This window comes from Myxocyprinus asiaticus, chromosome 33 (genome assembly GCF_019703515.2).
Source record: "Myxocyprinus asiaticus isolate MX2 ecotype Aquarium Trade chromosome 33, UBuf_Myxa_2, whole genome shotgun sequence".
NCBI classification, from domain to species: domain Eukaryota; kingdom Metazoa; phylum Chordata; class Actinopteri; order Cypriniformes; family Catostomidae; genus Myxocyprinus; species Myxocyprinus asiaticus.
This window is the reverse complement of record NC_059376.1, coordinates 22584490-22606528: the sequence shown is the minus strand read 5'-3', so window position 1 is coordinate 22606528 and position 22039 is coordinate 22584490. Positions and strand designations below refer to the sequence as shown.

Sequence of the window (22039 nt, the reverse complement as noted above, 5' to 3'; positions counted from 1 at the left end):
AGAATTTAATTTATCTGTTGAAATTCTAAGGCTATGTGAATTCATACATACGTGAATGGATACAATGAAAACGTTATTGATTTTCAAGCAAGATCATCTACAAAAGATTTCATAAATAGGCTATTAAGGAAAAATGACCAAATTATTTGTACATAAGTTACATAGTTTTCACCACAAAAAGAATGACCTGTCTGCATTCAAAAAGTTTACATGTCAAAAACACATACCCTCATCACGACCACCATCAAACCCGATGCCACGGTCCAGGATATGTGTCCTGCACGAGCGCGCAGGTGTCAGGATCACCGTTTGATTGACGGGCTCGGGTGTGACGTCATAGTGGGGGCACTAACGAGTTTTGCCAAAGAAAAGCTTGTAGATCCACAGAGGTACATCATGCATTCTGTTGAACGCTGAACATCAGGTGAAGGTTCTCTCCGAGGTGTTTCGCAGTGACAGTATCGGGTGGTAAGATCTAAAATTATTCTATTATAGGCTAAGCTATCGGATAATTCTTCACGGCAGCAGCAGCAGCAGCAAACTGATACAGTATTACCTCCGTGTTCCGGACTGCATCAGTCTAGGATTTAAAACAAACTCCGAACTGAGAAAACATCAGTTTACCATAGGAAAACTGCGCTCATCTCTCTTTTGTACCTCCAAATAGAACCCGTGAAGCAGCTGACAATGGCAGGCTAGAGCTCCTTTGTAGTTTTCTCTGCGGATGGGCCGGAAGATAAGATAGTGTTGGCAAAATCAGTGTTTATACTGCATTTCATGCCTTTTCCAAACTCTTGTGTCACTTCGGAATATACTTGCGAGCAGAAGTGTTGTTATTGTTTATATACTCACGGGGTTCTATCTGTATCCGCTCAGTGTCAGGATCAGGCGTTCCTGTGTCGCCACACAAAGGCGAATGAATGCAGCGCTGCCTATTGTGTGTGTGTGCAACTGGACCGACAGCCTTATTTGTGATTTCTTGCCTTCATTCGCATGTTTAACAAGTTCTCCATTTTTACTATATTTCATTATTTTACGTTACCAAACAGGTTACTTGCTTCTGCCTAAACATGAGCTTCTAAAATCAATCAATCAATCAGCCTAACGGATCTGGTTAATACCACTTAGTCTCTATTTTGCTGTAACGTTCAACAATACATCGCATCAGCTTGCACGGTCAGCGCCATAGTCATATGCATTATTTATAAAGTTTGGCTCACCCACTTGTGTGGTCCATGGGTTTCTGTATTCTCCTGCTTGATAGAAAACCATTGTTATTTTGAAAGCTAGGGGAAGTGTAATGCTCATACTTGAGATGGAAAAGATGAAAAGTTTTAGATGATGAAAAGACAATGGCTTGATGTACAAGTAAGCACTCAAAACTGAAGTGGATACCTTGAAAGGACACTTTAGTTTATGAGATTTAATGTAAGTCAGACTGTATTACGTTTTGAAATGACACTAAATGCTCTCTTGCTAAATTTACATTCAAAGGTGAAGTATGTAATTTCTGCACCACCGAACAGTAGTGCACAAATAAACATTGTTTTCAAACAGCTTTCCAAATGAAAACAGATAGTCCCGCCCCCAACTCACGCCATTGGTTGAGTCAGTGTTGTTGTGTCGCACTGGATAGGCCGCTCAAAACAAACAAAGGAATTTTAAAGCACCACAGAGACACAGTGTTTACAGTTTTCGAGAAAATTAACCTACAAATACTTACTTTGTTTGCACTGCATATTAAGCTGGGACAGGAGAACGTATTTTAACACTGAAAATGTTACACACAATGTTACGAGCAAGAGTGCTGTTGTTTCATATATCAGCAAGGCTGTGATTTGGTCGTAGGTGCAAGGTTGCAGGCTTCTATACAACAGTTAAATTGAATTAACTTGCATTTAGATAAAAATTGGCCAGTTTGTTTGTACATTTTTTCTCCACCAGCAAAAATAGTTCCAAAACAACCTAAAGCATCAAGTACAACTCCACTCTCTGCACTGCTCATGGTGTTTTGTTTGTAAACGAATCATCTTTTTTGAATGAATCTTTCATGTGAATGAATTTGCATACATTGTTTGGGTGGAGAAAGGACTCTGTGTTGAGTCAATGACTGAATGACTCGCTCATGACATGAAAGATGCTCATTTGTCGTCACCTGCTGGAGTAAATATGCAATCTCCAGAAATGGTGACAACGAATCAGTGAATGAAATCAAAATGAATGATGAATCAACCACTATTTGGAACATCACGAACACGGAGAAGCAGAGCAATACAAATATTGAAGCATCCCAGTGCAACACCGCTCGTCCAATCAGAATTCGAGGACTGGAACTAACTAAAATAATATAGAAAACCACCAACTAGAAAGCATTCTGAAAACTAATTTGAGCTTGTGAAAATCTGAGTTTGCAGTATTTTTAATAGGATATAATGTCTTGTTTTCATCCATTGCCTTTCAAATATAAATTTTATTGTGGCTTTGCTTAGTATCTAATAATATTTCTGTTCTGTCTTTTTCATTTTCTCCACTGGAGGGAATGCGTGAGGAGCATGACAGATAACTGTGTCAGGAACATGGAGGGTACAGGACAGCCTGGAGCTGGAGACGGCAAGTGAAGGCTCTTAGATTATAGAAGGAACACACCCACATTTGCAGTACCTGGCACTAATGTAAAAGTCAAACATCACAGAACATCTGCAAGTCCAGTCTGTCCATTTGGAGTGTAATTCAGTTTGAGTATAATGTGCAGTGTTTTTGGGGCAGAGATAGATTACTTCGTTTCAGTTTATCTACTGTGTCTGTGACCAGGCACTGGCTGACTGTGGGATGTTGCTATGGAAACACTTGCCCTGCACTAGGGTGAGTTGTATTTCACCCAGCGCTGTGCCCCCATTGCTTTAATACGCTGTATATGAAACTGTAATTTAAGATCCCTCTTCAAGAAAAAATGTGAAATTTAGATTATTTTTTTTTTAGAAAAAAAAAAAAGGATAAAATTGTCATAATTTACTCAGCCTCAAGTTGTTCCAAAACCCTTATGCCTATGAACACAAAAGGAGATGTTAGGCAGGATGTTAGCCTCAGTCACTCTACTCACTCACATTCACTCTACTTGTTTGGAAAAAAAGATGCAATGAAAGGGAATGGTAACTGAGGCTACAGACTTTTGTGTTCCACGGAAGAAAAAGTCATTCATGTTTTTAACAACATGAGGGTGAGTAAATGATGACAAAATGTACACATTTAGGTGAACTGACCCTTTTATTTTTGCTTCATGCTGCTCTATTTTGTTTATTTTTACTTAAAGAGATAGTTCACCCAAAAATGAAAATCCTGTCATCATTCTGGCATCTTTTTTCTATACAATAAAATTGAATGGTGACTGAGGCTAACATTCTGTATAACATCTCCTTTTTTGGGGGGGATTTTTCCCCTTTTTCACCCAGCGCGCTTTTTAAGTCCTCGTGGTCACGTAGTGATTCGCCTCAATCTGGGTGGCGGAGGATGAATCCCAGTTGCCTCCGCATCTGAGACCATCAACCTGCACATCTTATCACGTGGCTTGTTGAGCGCGTTGCCACGGAGACAGCGCGTGTGGAGGCTTCATGCCATCCACCGCGGCATCCGCGCTCAACTCTCCACGCACCCCACCGAGAACGAACCACATTATAGCGACCACGAGGAGGTTACCCCATGTGACTCTACCCTCCCTAGCAACCGGGCCAATTTGGTTGCTTAGGAGACCTGGCTGGAGTCACACAGCATGCCCTGGGATTTGAACTAGCGAACTCCAGGGGTGGTAGCCAGCGTCTTTTACCACTGAGCTACCCAGACCCCCCTCTCCTTTTGTGTTCTACGGAAAGAGAGAGTCATAAGGGTTTGGAACAACATGAGGTTGAGTAAATAAAGGCCCCCCCTTTTTTTTTTGTTAACAGAATGTTCATTTTTGGGTGAACTATCCCTTTAAGAGGTCTCTGTCTGGTATTTTAGATGATGTTAATAGGGAATTATCTAGTAATTTTTCTAAAATGTACAACCCAATTCCAAAAAAGTTGGGACAGTATGAAAAACAAAAAGGAGTGATTTGTAAATTATATTCACCCTTTGCTATATTGAAAGCACTACAACTACACATTATATAATGTTTTTCCTTGTGAATTTCATTGTTTTTTGAAAATGTATAGTAATTTCAAATCAGATGATTGCAACACGCTCCAAAAAAGTTGGGACAGTCGAGTGTTTACCACTGTGAAACATCACCAGTTCTTCTAATAACACTTATTAAGCATTTGGGCACTGAAGAAACAAGTTTAAGTTTATATTCATTATGCAGGTCTTCAGCTGCACAATTGTACGGGGTCTTTGTTGCCATATGGTGTGCTTCATAATGCACCACACATTCTCAAATGGAGACAGGTCAGGACTGCAGGCAGGCCAATCTAGCACCCACGATCTCTGCTTACACAGCCATGCACTTGTAATCCAAGCAATATGTGGTTTGAAGTTGTCCTGCTGGAAAATGCAGGGACATCCCTGGAAAAGATGGTGCTGGATGGCAGTATATGTTGCTCCAATATTTGTACATATCTGTCTGCATTCATGGTGTTCTCACGATGTGCGAGTTATCCATGCCATGGGCACTGACACACCCCTGGCCCATACAGACACTGGCTTTTGGACCTGACACTAATAACAGCTTGGATGGCCCTTTTTCTCTTTGGCCTGGACAACACAATGGCTTTGTTTTTCAAAAACTTTTTGAAATGTGGACTCTTCGGACCAAAAAACACAGTTCCACTGTTCTACTTTCCATCTAAGATGAGACTGAGCCCAGAGAAGTCAGCAGCGCTTCTGGACAGTGTTGATGTAGGGCTTCTGCTTTGCATAATATAGTCTTAACTTGCATCTGTGAATGCAGCGGCGAGTGGTGTTGACTAACAAAGGTTTACAAAAGTAATCCCAAGCCCATGTTCATGATATCCATTACAGATGAATGCCATTTTTTAAGACAGTGATGTCTGAGGCATCAGAGATCACACGCATTCAGAAGTGGTTTTCGTCTTGCCTTTTACGCACTGAGATTTGACCAGATTCCTTGAATCTTTTAACTATATTGTGCACTGTAGAGGGTGAAATACCCAAAATCCTTCCGGTATGTCTTCGGGGAACATTGTTCTCAAAGTGCTGGATTATTTGCTGAAACATCTGTTGGCAAATTGACAAGTCTTGAATGATCCTTGCTCTCGAAGGACTAGGCTGTTTTTGGAGGCTCCTTATACAATATACAGTACTATGACATGATTGCCTCACCAGTTTAACATCTCCTGTTTCACATCACCTTGTTGTTTCAACTGTTATTAGTCTTAAATTGCCTCTGTCTCAACTTTTTTGGAGCCTGTTGCAATCAAATCAAATGATTTGAAATTACTGTACATTTTCAAAGAACAATGAAATTCACAAGGAAAAACACACATGTAGTTGTAGTGCTTTCAGTATAGCAAAGGGTGAATATAATTTACAAATCACTCCTTTTTGTTTTTATTAGCATTTTTCATACTGTCCCAACTTTTTGGGAATTGGGGTTGTAGTTTATTTAGAGCTCTTTAACAGAACATTACTTTACATTTCTGATCATTACATTATGAAGTTATTTGTCACTCTTCTCACTCTCTGCAGCCTCTCACAGGCAATGCCCAACTGCTCCTCTCTAAGCAATGGCCTGGCAGAACACTTCCTCGTTCAGATATGGCTTTGATCTTGGGGGACATTATCAGGATCTACATCTGCTGGGCACCGGAGCATCCGGCCTCGTCCTCTCTGCGGTGGACAGGCGCAGTGGCCTGCGTGTGGCGGTGAAGAAGCTGGTAATGCAAGATGCTGTGAGTGTAAAACACGCTCTGAGAGAGGTGAAGATCACCCGCCGCCTTCAGCATGAGAATGTGGTCAGGGTGTATGATGTGTTAGGGCCATCAGGTCACCCCTTACCACGTGACCTCACCCATGTGCCAGCAATATACATTGTGCAAGAGTGTATGGAAACAGACTTGGCACGGTTACTAGAGCAAGGGCCGCTGCCAGGCGAACACGCCACCCTGCTCTTTTATCAGCTTCTTCGTGGGCTCAAGTTCATCCACTCGGCCAACGTGCTGCACCGTGACCTGAAGCCAGCAAACATCTTCATCAACACTGAGCAACTGCTGCTGAAGATCGGAGACTTCGGCCTAGCTCGCATTGTCGACCCACATTACTCTCACAAGGTAGGAGTCTTTGCAGCATGGAAGAACTGGCTACTTCACATGTTGTTTCACTCATTATAAAGAATAGCAGACATTAGATCAGTGTTTTCCAATCCTGGTTGTGGAGTATACCAAAAATGCACATTGTTCGATTAGGGAAATCTCTAATTTGTGTAGTAGTGTTGGCACCAGGATTGGGAAACACTGATCTAGATGTAGGTCTTTGTTTGTATAATACACTGGCTCCTAACAAAGCTCATCAAATTTAGCTATAGTGAAGACTCCATTAGATTACACTACATGTTTAGTTTTTCAGGGTTCTCACGGTCATGGAAAACCTGGAAATATCAGGGAATTTTAAAATGGTGTTTTCAGAGTTGGAAAAGTAATGGAAATTGCTATAATGAAACATTATTCTAGTTATGTTCTGCTCAGTATTGACGATCAGCTAAATATTGCTCTTGTGTGTAGAGTAAAACTTGCTAGCAAGAAATGATGTTTGATTTGTGAGTGATCATCAATCATTTGAATCAGCTCTTTTCAATAATTCGTTCAAACCTGTTCATATATAGTTCTGAATGATTCATTTATGAATTATACTCTCATGACTGGAAAGGTCATGGCAATTTATCGTATATACATACACCGATCAGCCACAACATTAAAGCCACCTGCCTAATATTGTGTAGGTCCCCCTCGTGCCGCCAAAACAACACTAACCCACATCTAATAGCATTCTGAGATGATATTCTTCTCACCACAATTGTACAGAGCGGTTATCCGAGTCACTGTAGACTTTGTCAGTTCGAACCAGTCTGGCCATTCTCTGTTGACATCTCTCGTCCACAGAACTGCCGCTCACTGGATGTTTTTTGTTTTTGGACCATTCTGAGTAAATTCTAGAGACTGTTGTGCATGGAAATCCCAGGAGATCAGCAATTACAGAAATACTCAAACCAGCCCATCTGGCACCAACAATCATTCATGCGATTATCAGCCAAACGTGTGGCAGCAGTGCAGTACATAAAATTGGGCAGATACAGGTCAGGAGCTTCAGTTAATGTTCACATCAACCATCAAAATGGGGAATTTATTTTATCCCAGTGATTTGGACCGTGGCATGATTGTTGGTGCCAAATGGGCTGGTTTGAGTATTTCTGTAACTGCTGATCTCCTGAAATTTTCACGTGCACTGTCTAGAGTGTATAGAGAATGGTGTGAAAAACAAAAAACATGTAGCGAATGGCAGTTCTGTGGGTGAAAACGGCTTGTTGATGAGAGAGGTCAATGGAGAATGGCCAGACTTGTTCAAGCTGACAGAAAGGCTACGGTAACACAGATAACCCCTCTGGACAATTGTAGTGAGCAGAATAGCAACTCAGAATGCACAACATGTCGAACCGTGAGGCGGATGGGCTGCAACAGCAGAAGACCACATTGGGTTCCACTTCTGTCAGCCAAGAACAGAAAGCTGAGGCTGCAGTGGGCCTGCATGTCGCAGCAGAAATCCAGATTTGTCAGACAAGGTGATATTTTTCCAATCGTCTACCGTGCAGTTTTGGTGAGCCTGTGCCCACTGCCGCCTCAGTTTCCTGCTCTTAGCTGACAGTATTGTTACCTAGAGGGGTATTCTGCTGCTGTAGCCCATCCGCCTCAATGTTCGACATGTTGTACTTTCAGAAATGCTTTTCTGCATAGCACTGTTGTAATGTGTGTTTATTTGGGTTACTGTCACCTTCCTGTCAGCTTGGACCAGTCTGGCCATTCTCCGTTGACCTCTCTCGTGAACGAGGCTTTTCCGTCCACAGAACTGCCGCTCACTGGATGTTTTTTGTTTTTCGCACTATTCTCTATACACTCTAGAGACTGTTGCGTGTGAAAATCCCAGGGGTTCAGCAAATACTCAAACCAGCCCATCTGGCACCTAAAATCATGCCAAGGTCGAAATCACTAAGATCACATTTTTCCCCATACTGATGGTTGGTGTGAACATTAACTGAAGCTCCTGACCCATATCTGCATGATTTTATACATATATGATATTACACTGCTGCCACATGATTGGCTGATTAGATAATCGCATGACTAAATAGGTGTACAGGTATATCTAATAAAATGGTTGGTGAGTGTACTCTCTCTCTCTCTCTCTCTCTCTCTCTCTCTCTGCTAGATTGATAGATTGATTGAATGATTGATTTATCTAGTACCGCCAGACTTTTTTTTTTTTTTTTTGAGAGTGTGGTTCATTCTGAATAAAACTGATAAGAACTGGTTATAGTGGTGAGTTTCTGGGAACTATATTAGATGTTAGTATGTACTTACTGTAATTACAAGCTTTCATTGTGGTTCACCCAGTAGTGTAGTCTAGGGCATACGCCGTATGCCCACCTATCTGGGCATCCATATCTTGATACGAATGGCCGCCAGTACAATGAGTATAGTCCTTTGACCCAGAACTTTTTCAATGTAATAATACGATGCCGCAGCACCGTTGAGTGAATTGTGTTATTATTATTATTATTATTATTATTATTATTATTTTAAAAAGCATGGAGCTGTGGAAGCGCTACTGATGGCACTGGCAAGACAGACAGTCTGACTACGCTGATCCACCAATCAGAACGTTCATTTTAGATGTGATTGAATATTTGCTAACCAATCATATTTTCCGTTTCAGTAAGGGGCGGGACATTTCTAGTGTCTAATGCTGATGCACAATTATGGAGTAACCATAATTTGCGCTGTAAATGTATTTCCCTGCTAAACGTGTGTGTGTGTGTGTGTGTGTGTGTGTGTGTGTGTGTGTGTGATATATATATATATATATATATATATATATATATATATATATATATATATATATATATATATATATATATATACACATAAGACATTTTATATACAGTAATCACAGGACACAGTTGTCCAGCATCTGTGAAGACGAGCATCAATTACTAGCATGGGTGCAATAATATGCAGTATTTTCACAAAGTTTAATTGCATAAGTTAAATATATTTCACTTATGCAATTAAACTTGGTGAAAAAACTGCATATTATTGCACCCATGCTAGTAATTGATGCTCGTCTTCGCAGATGCCGGACAACTGTGTCCTGTGATTACTGTATATCGAATGTCATTTTTTTTTACATCAAATGCTGCATTCAAACCTATTATATTGTTTGTTTGGAGTTTATTAAAGCATTTGGGCCATGCATGCAAGTTAGGGCTGGGCGATAGGATGATGTAATCGGATATCAATGATGTCTTACAAAGATCCCGATGCCGATTGCGAACAGATGATGATCGACAATATTGGGAAATGACAAGGTAGAGGTAGTTAAATACGATTTTTGATCACTTCGTTATTTTATTGCTTTTTTCATTTAAAGTGCAGTTTTGAATTTAGAAATGTCTTTTATGTTTTTCTTGTTTCAATAAATGAATTACATTTTTAAACCAAAATCAATAAAGCAAAATTATCAATTTTTTTTTTTTTTTTTTTTACATATCACCCAGCCCTAATGCAAGTACTACTGCCTGTTTGATCTAGGTGACCCTACCTTAACCCTACTAATAAAATAACAACTATGATCTGTGTAATCTGTGCCCATATAAGTTTTTTCATGGATTGCATGTAGAAGTCTTATTCCTTGGACATCATGCCCTACAGAGTTACACAATAATTAGGAACAATTATCTTAAATATTATGGGATCTAAAAGATTAATGTGGCACTTTACCGTCTCATTGTGCATGTGTATTATTTAGTAGAGCACACTGTGTAATACTAGCACACTGAGAGGACAGCATTAATGGAAAGCGTTTTGTGAGACAGGACAAGGTGAAGTGAATGATCAGAGAAGGGGTGATGACACAATTTGGTGATGGAGGGAACAGCTTTACAAAAAATAATCTTACCCAAGAAATTATATAAGGGCCAGTCTTGTAAGAGCCTTCCAAATGTCAGAGACCACTGAAAATGCTTCTGTTTTGCTTCATTCAAATTTAATACAAATGTCTTCATTACAAATGTCTGTTAGCATAATAAAATGTGTAAAGAGTTGAATTGCAAAATTAAAATTAAATCTCAGAATTTCTTAGTATTTGATATGTCTCCCTTTTCCTTTAATGAAAGCATAAACATGAATTGGAATGGACAAAACCTGATGATGCATGTTATGCCAGCATTATTTGAAAATATTCCAAAAAGTTTGCTGTTTGTTTGTTTGCTGCTGCTTATTATTATTATTTATTATTTATTTTTATTTATTTATTTTTTTACAAAGGTCAGTATCGCACATTTACTTACATTTGATTAGAACCTAGAAACAGTACATATCTTAAAATTTCCAAGTTTAAATAATTTAAAAAAATCCTAGATTTTCAATATGGTCTCAGATTCCATTGTATTTTCTGTCTGTAATTTTGTATTGCAGTAGTCAGTGCATTTGCTTCAGTGAATTAAAAGCAGTAGTTCTTTTGACATAATTACTAAGCAAGTGCCTGAAACTCTGCTACTCAGTGCTGGGAGCATCTGTTCCCCTATCAGCATGGAGGGAACATTTAGTTCTCAAATCTAGAGGAACACTGATACAGTAAGTGGACTATGGATTCACAGCAGCATCTGGATCCACATGTGATAGTTACACAGGCAGGAGGCTGAGGAGGCCCCAGATGGTAATACGCCTTCAGTCTGATGTAAAGAATAAGGACACTGTGCTAAAGATGTTGAGGACACTGAACTTCATCTATAATCTAAATAGGAAGCCATGTGCTCATTCATCTTTTCTATAGCCCGTTAAAGGGATAGTTTACCCAAAAATGAAAATTATCTCATTATTTACTCACCCTGATGATATCCCAGGTGTGTATGACTTTCTTTCTTCACCAGAACACATTTGAAGAAAAACAAAAATTTCTTAGCTCAGTAGGTCCTTAAAATGCAAGTGAATGGAGATTTCTCTTTTGAAGCTCCAAAAATCACAGACAGGCAGCATAAACATCATTGATACGACTCCAGCGGTTAAATTAATGTCTTCTAAAGCAACACGGTCACTTTTGGTGCGAAAAAGATAAATAATGAAGTACTTTTTAAACTCTAAATCATTCTTCAGGTCGGCAGCTGTATGCGCATATAATCGCATTGGCATTTGAAATGCAAGAACTGATGCATGTGCGTCACAGTGATTTTTACTAGTGAGGAGGAGGAACACTGTACAGTAGCTTGGTTGATTTTGGTTTAGATTTGTATTTATCTGTTTCTTTACTCACAATGGTGCATTTGTGTGCTTATCCTGGATGTCTCAACGGAGTGGAGAATGTGAGATTACGTCTGTATCATGGCAACGTGAATATGTCACAGGAGAGACCACTTGGACTCCACCCTCTCCTGAAGCGTTGGACTATAGTAAAAAGTACTTAAATATTTATCTTTTTTTGCACCAAAAGCAATCATGTCACTTTAGAAGACATTCATTTAACAGCTGCTGTCGTATGGATGACGTTTATGCTGACTGCCTGTGATTTTTGGAGCTTCAAAAGACAAATCGGCATTCCCTTGCATTTTAAGGACCTACTGAGCTAAGATATTTTTTTTCAAATGTCTTCTGGTGAAGAAAGAAAGTCATACATGCCTAGGATATCATGAGGGTGAGCAAAAAATGAGAGAATTTTCATTTTTGGGTGAACTATCCCTTTAATGATAGCTGAACAGTGTAAGCAGCAATTTAAAAAAGATACACAATAGATCAATGTTTCCCAAACTTTTTGTGTCTGAAGAAACCTCGCAGGTCCATCAGTAAGGTTCAAGTACACTTTCATCAACACCAAGCCAGCAATGTGTTCCTGTACCTCATATTATATTGGATATAATTTTAGATTATCATAGACATTATTAAAATCACTTTAGTTTCACCAACAACAATCAATATTGTGGGTGAAAAATAGACACACCAAGTAGCACACTGGTGACCTGCTCCATAATTTTGAGTCACTTTGTCCCAGAGTAAAAAGCAATTCAATGGTTATAGCTTGGTAGTGGTTTGGATAAAAAACATAAGTATATAATTAGAAGCTTAGACTTTCAATTCAATGTGTTTGTTTGTCAAAGTTACTCAAAACATTTTTTTTGTAACTTCTGTTTTATAGGTTTAACCAAGCAAAATCAAAATTTTTCCAAGTACCCCCTGGAACTTTAAGTACCCGCTGGGGTACGAGTACCCCTGGTTAGGAGTCACTGCTCTAGATTATAGATATGAAGGTACTCTAAGCTATATTAAATCCCTTAATCACATTTCTTATGGTTCGATTTGTTTCAGCATGTATGTTGCACTGATAGTCTATGGCAGTGCAAAACCAGCATCATAGACATTAATAGGTCACGATGCCTGATTCACGGCATCATTGTTTGTCATGTTGGATTTATTCAGTCTTTGTGGGTCCTGACTCCCACCAGTCAGTTTCAAAGGCCCGAGTGAATCAGCTCCAGTGTGAACATAAAGGCACAGTGTAAGCAGGAGATGTAAAAAGCGTTTGTGTTTGTGTCACCATCACCCTTCAGATTCACCCTATTGAGCAGCCTGCTAAAAGCACACAAATAATTCATCACCTGGGCTCAGGGGCAGAGTGGGAGGTGAGAAAGAAGTGGAGAGGATGAATGAAGGCAGGAAGGATGAACTGAAGAAAGCAGAAAGGGGGTATTGGAAGCCATAGGGTTTCATAAGCTGTTTCTCATCAGTCATTAGACTGATGCCGGGTCACTTGTTTTGGGAGAAACATATGGGTGGTTGAGAAGGGGAAAAAGTGAGGTTAGGTAATTACTTAAGTAGTTACAGATTGGTATATTAAATAGTTTTTCCTTTATTGCATTCAAATTTGGTTTATTCATTTTCTGCGCCACTAGTCTCACCAAACTGAATTGGAAAAATAATGACCGTTTTCAAATAGGCTTCCTGAACACTCAACCCCCCCACCCCCCAAACAACTGATCAATGTTTTGATAGAGCTACAGTGTTCACACTTTTTGTGACAATCAGCCTATGGTTGTCTCTGCATATTAAAATCACAAAAGACAAAAATCACATAAGTCAGCACTAAAGTAATCCATAAGACTCCAGTGGTTAAATCAATGTCTTCAGAAGCGATTTGATAGGTGTGGGTGAGAAATAGATCAATATTTAAGTCTTTTTTTACTATAAATTCTCCTCCCTGCTCAGTCAATCTACACTTTAACTTTCACATTCTTCTTGTGTTTTTGGTGATTCACATTCTTCCTGCATATTGCCCCCTACTGGGCAGTGACAAGAATTTCTAGCAAAAAAGGATTTACCCACACCTATCATATCACTTTTATGCAGCCGCGTCTCTACATTAGGGGCAAGTGGGGTAAGCCCTGGCAGAGGTGGTGCTGTTGTGCAAATTTCATGGCATCATCATAATACAAGAAAAAGGTATATATTTGTTTGAAAAATTCTATTATTATTAAGGGATGTTGCGTAAAAGCCATTTAATCTTTGTCATTTGCTATGCGTGGGGCTAGTCCTTCATCCTCAATGTTAATCAACGGCGATCTGGAGAATGTCATGTGCATGTGTAATGAGCATTCAACAATGGCCTGAGGGGATAGTTTGTCTTTGCCTCTGAGCCAATCAAAAGCTTTGATCATATTTATGTCAGCTGTTGACATGAGAATCGGAAGTTACCGGGTGCAGAGTTGACCTGTGTATTAATAATAATTCCTTACATTTATATAGTGCTTTTCTAGGCACTCAAAGTGCTTTACATAGTGTAGGGGGAACCTCCTAAACCACCACCAGTATGCAGCATCCACCTGGATGATGCAACGTCAGCCATAGTGCACCAGAACACCCACCACACACTAGCTATTGGTTTAGAGGAGAGTAGAGTGATGTAGCCAATTCAGGGATGGAGATTATTAGGGGGCCATGATAGATAAGGGCCAATGGGGGGAATTTGGCCAGGACACCGGGGTTGTACCCCTAGTCTTTACAAGAAGTGCACTGGGATTGTTTTAATGACCACAGAGAGTCAAGACCTCGGTTTAATGTCTCATCTGAAAGACTGTGCTTTTTTACAGTATAGTGTCCCCGTCACTCTACTGGTGCATTAGGACACACACAGACCGCAGGGTGAGCACCCCCTGCTGGCCTCCCTAATACAACTTCCAGCAGCAACCTTAGTTTTCCCCAGGAAGTCTCTTATCCAGGTACTAACCAGGCTCAACCCTGCTTAGCTTTAGTGGGCAACCAGGCAAGAGCTGCAGGCAGGGTTGGGAGGGTTACTTTTGAAATGTATTCCACTACAGATTACAGAATACATGCTGTAAAATGTAATTTGTAACATATTCCGTTAGATTACTCAAGGTCAGTAACATATTTTAAAACTTTGGATTACTTCTTCAGCACTGGTAGATTTTTTCACTTGTTTTGACTATAAAAACTCTGCCAGTACAGTAAGACAAAATACACATTAAAAATACATTCTCTGAAAAACCTAAATATCTTATGCAGAGTTGTTTCTAAAACTAGATAAATCAAATTGATCTTGTTTTAAGGATTTTTAGATATTTTTACAGGAAAACAATACAAAAATTATTATCAAGAATACGATTTTTGCCCTAATATCAAAGGTCTTACTAGAAAAAATAAATTATGATCTAACATGAATTTTCTTGATAAAAAATATGATCGTGCCTGGTAACATGTGCATGTAAAATGGCTAGAAATAGCAGTTTAGCTTAGCATAAAGCTGACAATTTACACAAGGTTTATTTCTATTTCTTCTGCTCCAAACTTACTTCAAACTAACTTCTCTGTCTGCTCGTATGAATGTAACACATCATAAGAAAGTGTTTCACCGCTGTTCAAATGCACTTTGGATCGCATCATTTATATGTATAAATGTTTTCCATCTGAAAGCTCTAAATATTTAATGAAACAAATGACAATAAAATGCAAAGAAATCTATTCAGTAATCAAAATACATTTGAATGTAACTGTATTCTACTTACCAATGATTTAAATTTTAACTATAGTGGAATACAGTTACAAATATTTTGTATTTTAAATACGTAATCCCGTTACATGCATTCCATTACTCCCCAACCCTGGCTGCAGGGTGATATGGCTGCTGGCCATATCACCAACTTCATTGGTAAGTTTTAAAAGCAAATTTTTTTCTAATGCGCTGCTGGTTGGATTTGTTAAAATGCACCGTTCATCATTTCGGTTAATTGTATGCCAGTGCGTTGAGGTGTTGTGCTGTTGGTGCATTGGTGCATACACTAAATTATGACCCTGAGACGCCACTGGACGGATGTAAATTATGCAGACAGAAGTCATAGAAAGAAATGTATCCTACAAATTGGACAGGATACACCACTAGTCGTCCAACAACAAACTAGTAAGTTTAATATTTTTATCTGTGGTGATTTTAAAGTGATGAATTAAAAGATGCTACTTTTTGTAATGTTTAAGCGTGCTGACAGCGTGCGGTGCATTGCGTGTAGTTACTATCAACAACAAGTAAACTTTGAAAAGTTTATTTAAGCACTGCTTCTGTACAAATTAATCACGTTCAACAATAAATGTACATTTTAGTCATTATCTGACTTTAAATTGCCTGCTGTGAGCAATGTTCCCATTATTATGCACAGGCCTGGCTCCAGCTCTAAGATGTAAGGTGGGCCATAGGACCCGCCAGGTGGGCCGAACAGTTGGAGGGGTGGGTGTAGGTGTAATTCTCAAGGTGGACCAAGTTCATGATTGTGTGGGCCAGGCACCCCAGGCCCCCCTGTGGAGCTGGGCCTGATTATGCATAGTCCACAGGTTTTGTGGACAGTAATTTTATAGAGTCTCTTGCTAATTCTTTATGTCTGACAGACAACGGATTTCTTTAATAAACTGTTGCAGAGAAAAAAGCTGTTGGATGCCTTGAACTACATGTAGCGCACCCACAATAATCTTGCATTTATGCACTTTTGAAGCACTCCAGTTGCATTGAAGCACATCACTGAGCTCGGGATGTGCATACAGTGCATCCGGAAAGTATTCACAGAGCTTCACTTTTTCCACATTTTGTTATGTTACAGCCTTATTCCAAAATGGATTAAATTAATTATTTTCCTCGAAATTCTACAAACAATACCCCATAATGACAACATGAAAGAAGTTTGTTTGAAATCTTTGCAAATGTATTAAAAATAAATTGATTTGGAAAGGCACACACCTGTCTATATAAGGTCCCACAGTTAACAGTGCATCCCAGAGAACAAACCAAGCCATGAAGTCCAAGGAATTGTCTGTAGACCTCTAAGACAGGATTGTATCAAGGCACAGATCTGGGGAAGGGTACAGAAATATTTCTGCAGCATTGAAGGTCCCAATGAGCACAGTGGTCTCCATTATCCGTAAATGGAAGAAGTTTGGAACCACCAGGACTCTTTCTAGAGCTGGCCACCTGGCCAAACTGAGCAGTCAGGGGAGAAGGGCATTAGTCAGGGAGGTGACCAAGAACCCGATGGTCACTCTGACAGAGCTCCAGCATTTCTCTGTGGAGAGAGGAGAACCTTCCAGAAGAACAACCATCTCTGCAGCACCCCACCAATCAGGCCTGTATGGTAGAGTGGCCAGACGGAAGCCACTTCTCAGTAAAAGGCACATGACAGCCCGCCTGGAGTTTGCCAAAAGGCACCTGAAGGACTCTCAGACCATGAGACACAAAGATTGAACTCTTTGGCCTGAATGGCAAACATCATGTCTGGAGGAAACCAGGCACCGCTCATCACATGGCCAATAACATCCCTACAGTGAAGCATGGTGATGGCAGCATCATGCTGTGGGGATGTTTTTCAGCGGCAGGAACTGGGAGACTAGTCAGGATCGAGGGAAAGATGAATGCAGCAATGTACAGAGACATCTTTGATAAACCTGCTCCAGAGTGCTCTGGACCTCAGACTGGGGCGAAAGTTCATCTTCCAACAGGATAACGACCCTAAGCACACAGCCAAGATAACAAAGGAGTGGCTCCGGGACAACTCTGTGAATGTCCTTGAGTGGCCCAGCCAGAGCCCAGACTTGAACCCGATTGAACATCTCTGGAGAGATCTGAAAATGGCTGTGCACCGACGCTCCCCATCCAACCTGATGGAGCTTGAGAGGTCCTGCAAAGAAGAATGGGAGAAACTGCCCAAAAATAGGTGTGCCAAGCTTGTAGCATCGTACTCAAAGACTTGCGGCTGTAATTGGTGCCAAAGGTGCTTCAACAAAGTATTGAGCAAAGGCTGTGAATACTTATGTACATGTGATTTTTTTTTTTTTTTTCGTTTTTTATTTTTAATACATTTGCAAAGATTTAAAACAAACTTCTTTCACGTTGTCATTATGGGGTATTGTTTGTAGAATTTTGAAAAAAAATAATGAATTTAATTCATTTTGGAATAAGGCTGTAACATAACAAAATATGGAAAAAGTGAAGTGCTGTGAATACTTTCCGGATCCACTGTAAGTGGTGTCTTGTCCTAGATTGGAGTGTCTCGTAGTCGTATACCTCCTATTATTTTGTGTGTATTTATCAGTTTTCTTATTGTAGAGGTGCCCTTAGCATTCACATATCCCCCAGAAATACGTTGAGTTGTGATATATGCATTTTTTGCATCAGCTCTTGTATAATGAAAAATTGCAAATAATCGTAAAACCGGTTAACCGCGATTTTTTTTTTTTTTTCTCCTATGGTAATCTCCCTGTCAAAAACTCTCACCACGGCATCCCTAAAACAAACACCGCTGGACCGGACGGAGCGCAATTCCAAATGCAGGGATATCGATACTTGATTTTCTAAGTTTCAAACTATGTTTAACTTGGCACAACAACCAAAAAAGCGCTGTGTTTACGACGCAACGCAACCTAAGCGCTCTAAAAGCATCTGTCTGACGCATGTGTACACTGACGCATTCTTTGAAAAGCCCTTATAATAAGTATTTCTCTGACAGATTGAAGAATTCAGCTGGATATGGAAATAAATATGTTGCCTTTTAAAGCCAGATTTTGCCTTATCAATGCTTTACTCGTCTGCCTCAATAATGTAATGCATTTTAATTATCTGAATTATTATTTTTATAATATTTATAATTATTTAAATATAACTATGTATAATTTTTTGATCATATTTAATTATTGTTATTTGAACAGATATCTCAGCAAATATTTATATATGTGATTAATTAATGGCCATATCATGTTTTTGATAAATGGTAATTAAATGATAACCCTCATTTAAATGTAATTCATTTAAAGGGGTCATGACATTTTTTTTAAATTTATTTATTTTATTTTTTTTGGTATTTTAATATGTTCCTTGAGGTTCACTTATAATATTAGTAAAGTGTTTTTGCACAAAAAATAGTCATATACTGTTGTAAAAAATGATAATTTCCCACCCTCATTCTGACTCTCTGTCAGAAACACTCTGTTTTGGTGCTGCTTCTCCTTTAAGACATAACAGTAAACGCCCACTGTTATGATTGGCTCTCTGCTTTTGATTGACCTGCTCTCTACTTGCCATCTCACTGCTACTGGATGGGCTATGGAGTTAATGTAAATTCGGCTTTAATGTGTTGTTGTGGAGTAAGGTGACCAGTTTTCTGAAATGAAAAACGGGGACATTTCTAGTTTAGTGGTAAATATGTAATTGAAATTTCACATGCTACTTATCTATGATTTAAAAAAGGAGGACAATTTGGATGTTATGTATTTTGACCATGGTGAATATAGTAATGTGAACTATGGTATATCATACTCTTCTGAATATGTCTCAATGAAATTCTGATATCGAGGTAAAGTTGATCATTTTTAATTGTCTTCTGTTACAAGTTCATTCTTTTCTACACCGTATACAGTAGATGACACTGTGGCATAAAAGTGAACTAAACAATCATTTATAAACAATGACTGAATATAGGAACTATTGCAGCTGACTCCACAGCACAGGGACACCTGCCCTTGGTCACACTCTTTACATCACTCTTCTCACTCCCTTCTAAAATTCCTTCTCCTCTTTTCCTTCACCTTTACCTGGCACTTTCCTAAAAGTAAGACTGTAGGCTACTAATTTGCTTACTGGCAAACTGGCAGAGGATTTTCAAAAGAAATTAGTGTACTTGACTACCATTTCCCTCAGCATTACAACTGAAATCATATGAAACACTTACACTATGTATTATATCAGGGCCTGAAATTCATTTCTGAAGGGGTGATTGCCCCACTTAGATGCCCCATATTGTTGGGGATTTTTCCACTTTGTAGTCATGACACAAAGATATTCAATATTGTATAATAATAATAATTATTATTATTACACTATTTTACCTAACTGTTTCTATCAGTTATCTCATATGGACCTGTTTTTCTTAATTATACCTTTTATTTTGATCAACTCAAAATTTGCATTATGATGCTTCTTTTCAGTCACTTGTTTCCCAGCAAGGCGCAATGTAATATATGCTGTAATATGCTGACTTACATTTATTGTTGTTCTTTGCAGATACTTTATTATACATACAAATAGAGCTGCATCCCTGCAACTTGATCAATACAATTTCTATTATCTGAAATAACTTTTAATGTTTCAATGTATTTCACCCTAATCACTTATAGTTTCTCTCTTTCGATCCCTCAAACACACACACACTCTGCTGCGTGTCGTGACCACATTACCACCTCGGGTGTGCATTGTTTTTCAATGGGCCAGAGTCAGTTATTCCTTATGTATTTTCACTTAGCAGACTGTTTTGAACGCACAGTAAAAACGGGGACATTTCTGGGGACAGCTCCAGTTGGGGACAATCCGTCAAAAACCGGGACTGTCCCCTGAAAACGGGGATGTCTGGTCACCCTATTGTGGAGGCGGTCAGATGCAAATATCTACTAGTGTGACATCACAATGTGTAGGAAGTTGAGAATGAGTCATTTTGCCAGCTTAGTTTCAACAAATGCTCTTTTGCTGTGAGGGGGAAGTTTTGAGCTCTGAAACTTACAGTATGTTTTTGTAGTACAATGAACTCTTTCATGTGAAAAGATCAAGGGAAATGTAATTCCTCATGGCATGATCCCTTTAATTGTTGCATGTATGAGTTGTGTGTCGTGTATATGGAAAGTTTGAGCTTTTATCTTTTTCTACACAGGGATACCTGTCAGAGGGAATGGTAACTAAATGGTATCGTTCTCCACGACTGCTGCTCTCTCCAAATAACTACACAAAAGCAATTGACATGTGGGCTGCAGGCTGCATTCTGGCTGAGATGCTCACAGGACGCATGCTGTTTGCAGGTAACTTTAGAAAAATACTGTCTATTATGCAAGGGACTGTAAATGGATTTTTTCTCTTGCTCTTTTGGTTTCATATAGATCTTGTGCTGCACTTGATGAACAAGATGTCAGTCTTCATTATCAAGCCACAGTCTTAGAGTGTCCTCTTGTGGCTAAGCTGTGCAATGCAAAAATATACTTTAAAATCTCAAATACCACACTCCTCTTGTATTAGACTCTCAGTTATGCTTTATTTTTCATTTCTTTTATTGTCAGACAAAAAGCTTTTCCTAAGAGCATGCTTTTTTTTCTTTTATCATAACACTTCTCTCTTTGTTTGTCTTTTGAAAGGTGCTCATGAGCTGGAGCAGATGCAGCTGATTTTGGACACTGTGCCTGTGATTAGGGAGGAAGACAGGCAAGAACTGCTACGGGTCATGCCTTCTTTTGTCAGCCAAGGCTGGGAGGTCAGAAGGTCACTCAGAGACCTGCTGCCAGAGGTGGAGGAGAAAGGTGAGATGACAGAGAGGTGGACAAAAGTTTATACTTTAAACTAGTCTAGAATTAGCACTTACCAGTGTGGTTTGGTTTAGACTGTGAGATACTGGAATGACAAGACACTGTTGGTTAACCTCTTCAACTCTGCGGAGGTGAGGAGGAAACCATGAGGAGGCGCTATATGCCAAGCTGTTTTAACACTTAAAATACTGAAGTCCCAGGATACATAAGGCATTTGTGGTACATTTGAAAGCTTAGTATCTGAGCTTTTCAGAGGATCACTTTTGCATTTAGTTACATAAAATAACAAAATAAGGCCTGAAAACATTTGTCACAAATTGGCACCACCTAGAGTTTATGTTGTAAAATGAATATAAAAGACCTTCATATAGTGCTTAAATAGACAAGTCATATATCAGGAAGGTAAATGTACAGTATTTAAAGTATGTTTCCATAATACCACAGTTTGAATTATTTTCAAAAATATCACAAAGTGAATTTATTTTTGGTAAGGCATAAAATGCAAATGTAGCTTTTCTGTGCTGACCACTGATCTGTAAGACCCAAATAGCCTCAAACTTTATATCAAATCTTACCTTGGGTTGTTAGCTTTAAAATGAGTTAAAGAAATTACCTGTTTACAATACTTGTTTGTTAGTTTGCTTGGATGAATAATCCAATGTTGTGTCAAAAAAATTTAGAACAAAATATGAAGTCCGGTAGAAAAAGTATGAGAAACAAATCATTAGCAAAATAGGTTCCCATCTATAGAAGATTAAATGTTACACATCATTGTAAAGCTGGGATGCTTTCCAATGACACCTAGATTGGGCTTTAGACAACTCAGAAGCCAAGATATTCAACAAAACAATGTGAAAGCTCTCAGCACTTCAAAAAAAGACTTGTTGTCTTTGGGTGAGGGCTAAAATGCATTAGAGCGCCACCTACATTTCAGATAAGTATAATGTGATGGAAGGTGA

The 22039-nt window shown here is 39.1% G+C and overlaps 1 protein-coding gene across 5 annotated transcripts in view; it reads left to right on the top strand.

The window, feature by feature from the left end:
- Positions 1-245: 245 nt before the first annotated feature.
- Positions 246-22039, top strand: part of LOC127424334 (mitogen-activated protein kinase 4-like) — a 30918-nt gene continuing 9124 nt past the window's right edge. Inside the window, exons 1-5 of one of the 5 annotated variants that reach the window (XM_051669415.1) lie at positions 246-468; positions 2537-2610; positions 5680-6260; positions 20438-20582; positions 20913-21074. In XM_051669415.1, coding sequence (XP_051525375.1) covers positions 5718-6260; positions 20438-20582; positions 20913-21074 — 850 coding nt within the window. In that variant the 5' untranslated portion in view covers positions 246-468; positions 2537-2610; positions 5680-5717. Of the gene's footprint in view, positions 2863-5679; positions 6261-20437; positions 20583-20912; positions 21075-22039 lie in introns of all 5 variants that reach the window. The other 4 variants (XM_051669416.1, XM_051669417.1, XM_051669413.1 and 1 more) reach the window with 4 other exon arrangements.